At 42.5% G+C, this 2,500-nt stretch overlaps 2 protein-coding genes across 2 annotated transcripts in view; one reads left to right on the top strand and one right to left on the bottom strand.

Moving 5' to 3' along the window:
* Positions 1-2,500, bottom strand: part of ppm1e (protein phosphatase, Mg2+/Mn2+ dependent, 1E) — a 43,340-nt gene that overhangs the window by 5,692 nt on the left and 35,148 nt on the right. The window lies entirely within an intron of this gene.
* LOC307260236 (nuclear factor 7, brain-like) overlaps positions 1-2,500 on the top strand; it is a 2,922-nt gene that overhangs the window by 143 nt on the left and 279 nt on the right. The window contains exon 2 of the mRNA XM_080040421.1: positions 686-2,500. This exon is cut by the window's right edge and continues 279 nt beyond it. Coding sequence (XP_079896547.1) covers positions 708-2,090 — 1,383 coding nt within the window. The 5' untranslated portion in view covers positions 686-707 and the 3' untranslated portion in view covers positions 2,091-2,500. The remainder of the gene's footprint in view (positions 1-685) is intronic.

Genomic DNA, 2,500 nt, shown 5'->3' with positions numbered 1-2,500 from the left:
CAACAGGACTCAGGAATTTGTAAACTATTAATAAATGTGTTTATGTTATATAAGGAAAATAATTTGTCCCAGGTAAGACTTTACACTACAGGTGAAACTCATATTATTAGAATACCATGGAAAATGAATTGGAATTGAGGCAAGAATTCATGCAAAAGGGGCCCAAACCAAGTACTGAGCACATATGCATGATTATACTTAATAGAGGGCCGACATTTCTGTATTAAAATTTTTTTTTTTATTGATTTCATGTAATATTCAAATTTTCTGAGATTTTGAATTTGGTTTCATAAGAAATTTCATAAGCTGTAAGCCATAATAATGGAAATAATAACAAATAAAGGCTTGAAATATCTCACTTTTTGTGGGTATAGTTGTATTACTGATGTTAATAAGTGGAGTAAGTTTCACGGGCGTCAGAATTTCCTTGTGGGAGATAGCGACCCTACCCCAACCCTAACCCTACAGAAAATGAATAGAATTCAATGTAAATAGCCCAAAAATGGACTGGCCTGCTGTGAAAAACGACCCCCCCTCAAAATCTATTTCTCTTCATCCCATAATCAAATCCTTTGGTGGGTATGGGTATATGACTGATGTTTAGAAGTATTCATTTAACTCATCCCTGCACGCTATACTCCAAAGTTAAATAAAGTTGATAATTCTCTGTCTTCTGTGTTTCCAGCTACAATCACTCAAGACCCAAAATGGCTTCCAGGTTAGAGGAGGATCTCAGCTGTCCAGTTTGTCATGACATCTTCAGAGATCCTGTCGTTCTGTCGTGTAGCCACAGCTTCTGTAAAGACTGTCTGAAGAACTGGTGGACAGCTAAACCAACCTACGAGTGTCCAGTGTGTAAGAGGAGATCTTCAAGGATAGAACCGCCTTGTAACCTGGTGTTGAAGAACCTTTGTGAGGCCTTCTTACTGCAGAGAACTTCCGAGAAAGATCAGAAAACTTCGGAGGATCTTTGCAGTGTCCACTCTGAGAAACTCAAACTCTTCTGTCTGGACCATCGAGAGCCGGTTTGTGTCATTTGCAGAGATTCGGAAAAACATGGCGGACACAGATTCAAACCCATCGATGAAGCCGCACGACAGCACAAGAAGGAACTCGGGGAAATGGCGGTGCTCTTAAAGGAGAAGTTACAGCTTTCCGAACAAGGAAAAGTGAAGTTCGACGAAACGGCACAACACATAAAAACCCAGGCCCGATGCACAGAGATGCAGATTAAGGAGCAGTTTAAGAAGCTCCGTAAATTTCTAGCTGACGAAGAGGAGACCAGGATGGCTGCACTGAGGGAGGAAGAGGAGCAGAAGAGTCAGATGATGAAGGAGAAGATGGAGGCTCTGAGCAGAGAGATAGCAGCTCTTTCAGACACAATCAGAGCCACTGAGAAGGAGCTGAGAGCTGAAGACGCCTCATTCCTGCTCAACTACAAGGCTGCAGTGGAAAGAGTCTTAGAGCGCCCCCTGCTTGATGATACACAACTGCCTTCAGGAGCTCTGATAGACGAGGCCAAACATCTGGGCAACTTGGCCTTCAACTTATGGGACAAGATGAAGGACATGGCCTCCTACACTCCATTGATTCTGGACCCAAACACTGCCGGTCCAACACTCATCCTCTCCGAAGATCTGACCAGTGTGAGATCTTTAGGAGAGGCACAACGGCTTCCTGATAATCCAGAGAGGTTTGAGTACAAGTGGTCTGTCCTGAGCTCAGAGGGCTTTGATGTTAACTCGGGGACTCACAGCTGGGACGTCCTGGTTGGGGATAGTACCGGGTGGTCACTGGGTGTGTTGGCAGAGTCTGTCCATAGGAAAGGAGACATATGGTCGAGATTATGGCGAATCGGGTTTTGTCAAGGTAAATACTCAGCACGGTCACCATCAGATTTAGACACTGTTCTACGAGTGCCGAAGAAGCTCGAGAGAATTAGAGTGAATTTGGATTTGAACAGGGGGAAGATGATGTTCTATGATCCTGCTACTAACACACACATACACACCTTCACACACACTTTCGCTGAGAGGATGTTGCCATTCTTTAGCACTGTGGATGAGCTGAAGATATTACCAGTGAGTTGAAAAATATGTTTTTTTTTCGACTCGAACTGTTGCCTCTAATAACTCCCAAACCGTGAGTCTAACTGACAAAAAATAATATAGCGTTACAACCAGAAGAATCTGATGAAGACACAGTGTGAACATTGTGTCTGTAGTGTGAAAAATGTGAGAATTACAGCAGGTTAAAAGTGTAGTACTGTCTGTCTTTTCTCCAATAATGTCAAGTCTTTGTTAATATAGGAGTATGTGTAGCAGTCGGTTGGACTTCCTCTCTCTTGGAAGCTCCCAGATTCCAATGTATAGGTCTGTTTGGTTCATTAGACACATGTATGCGAGAAGCAAAATATTTCCTACGTTTTGATATCAAAATCATCCATGTAGTGTCTAATTTGTATGAGTGAGAGCGAGATGAAAAGTATGTTTTGGTTTAT

The sequence above is a fragment of the Ammodytes marinus genome (assembly GCF_949987685.1).
Source record: "Ammodytes marinus genome assembly, chromosome: 14".
In the NCBI taxonomy this organism is placed as follows: domain Eukaryota; kingdom Metazoa; phylum Chordata; class Actinopteri; order Uranoscopiformes; family Ammodytidae; genus Ammodytes; species Ammodytes marinus.
The sequence above is the reverse complement of the archived record's forward strand: the minus strand, read 5'-3'. Positions and strand labels throughout refer to the sequence as shown.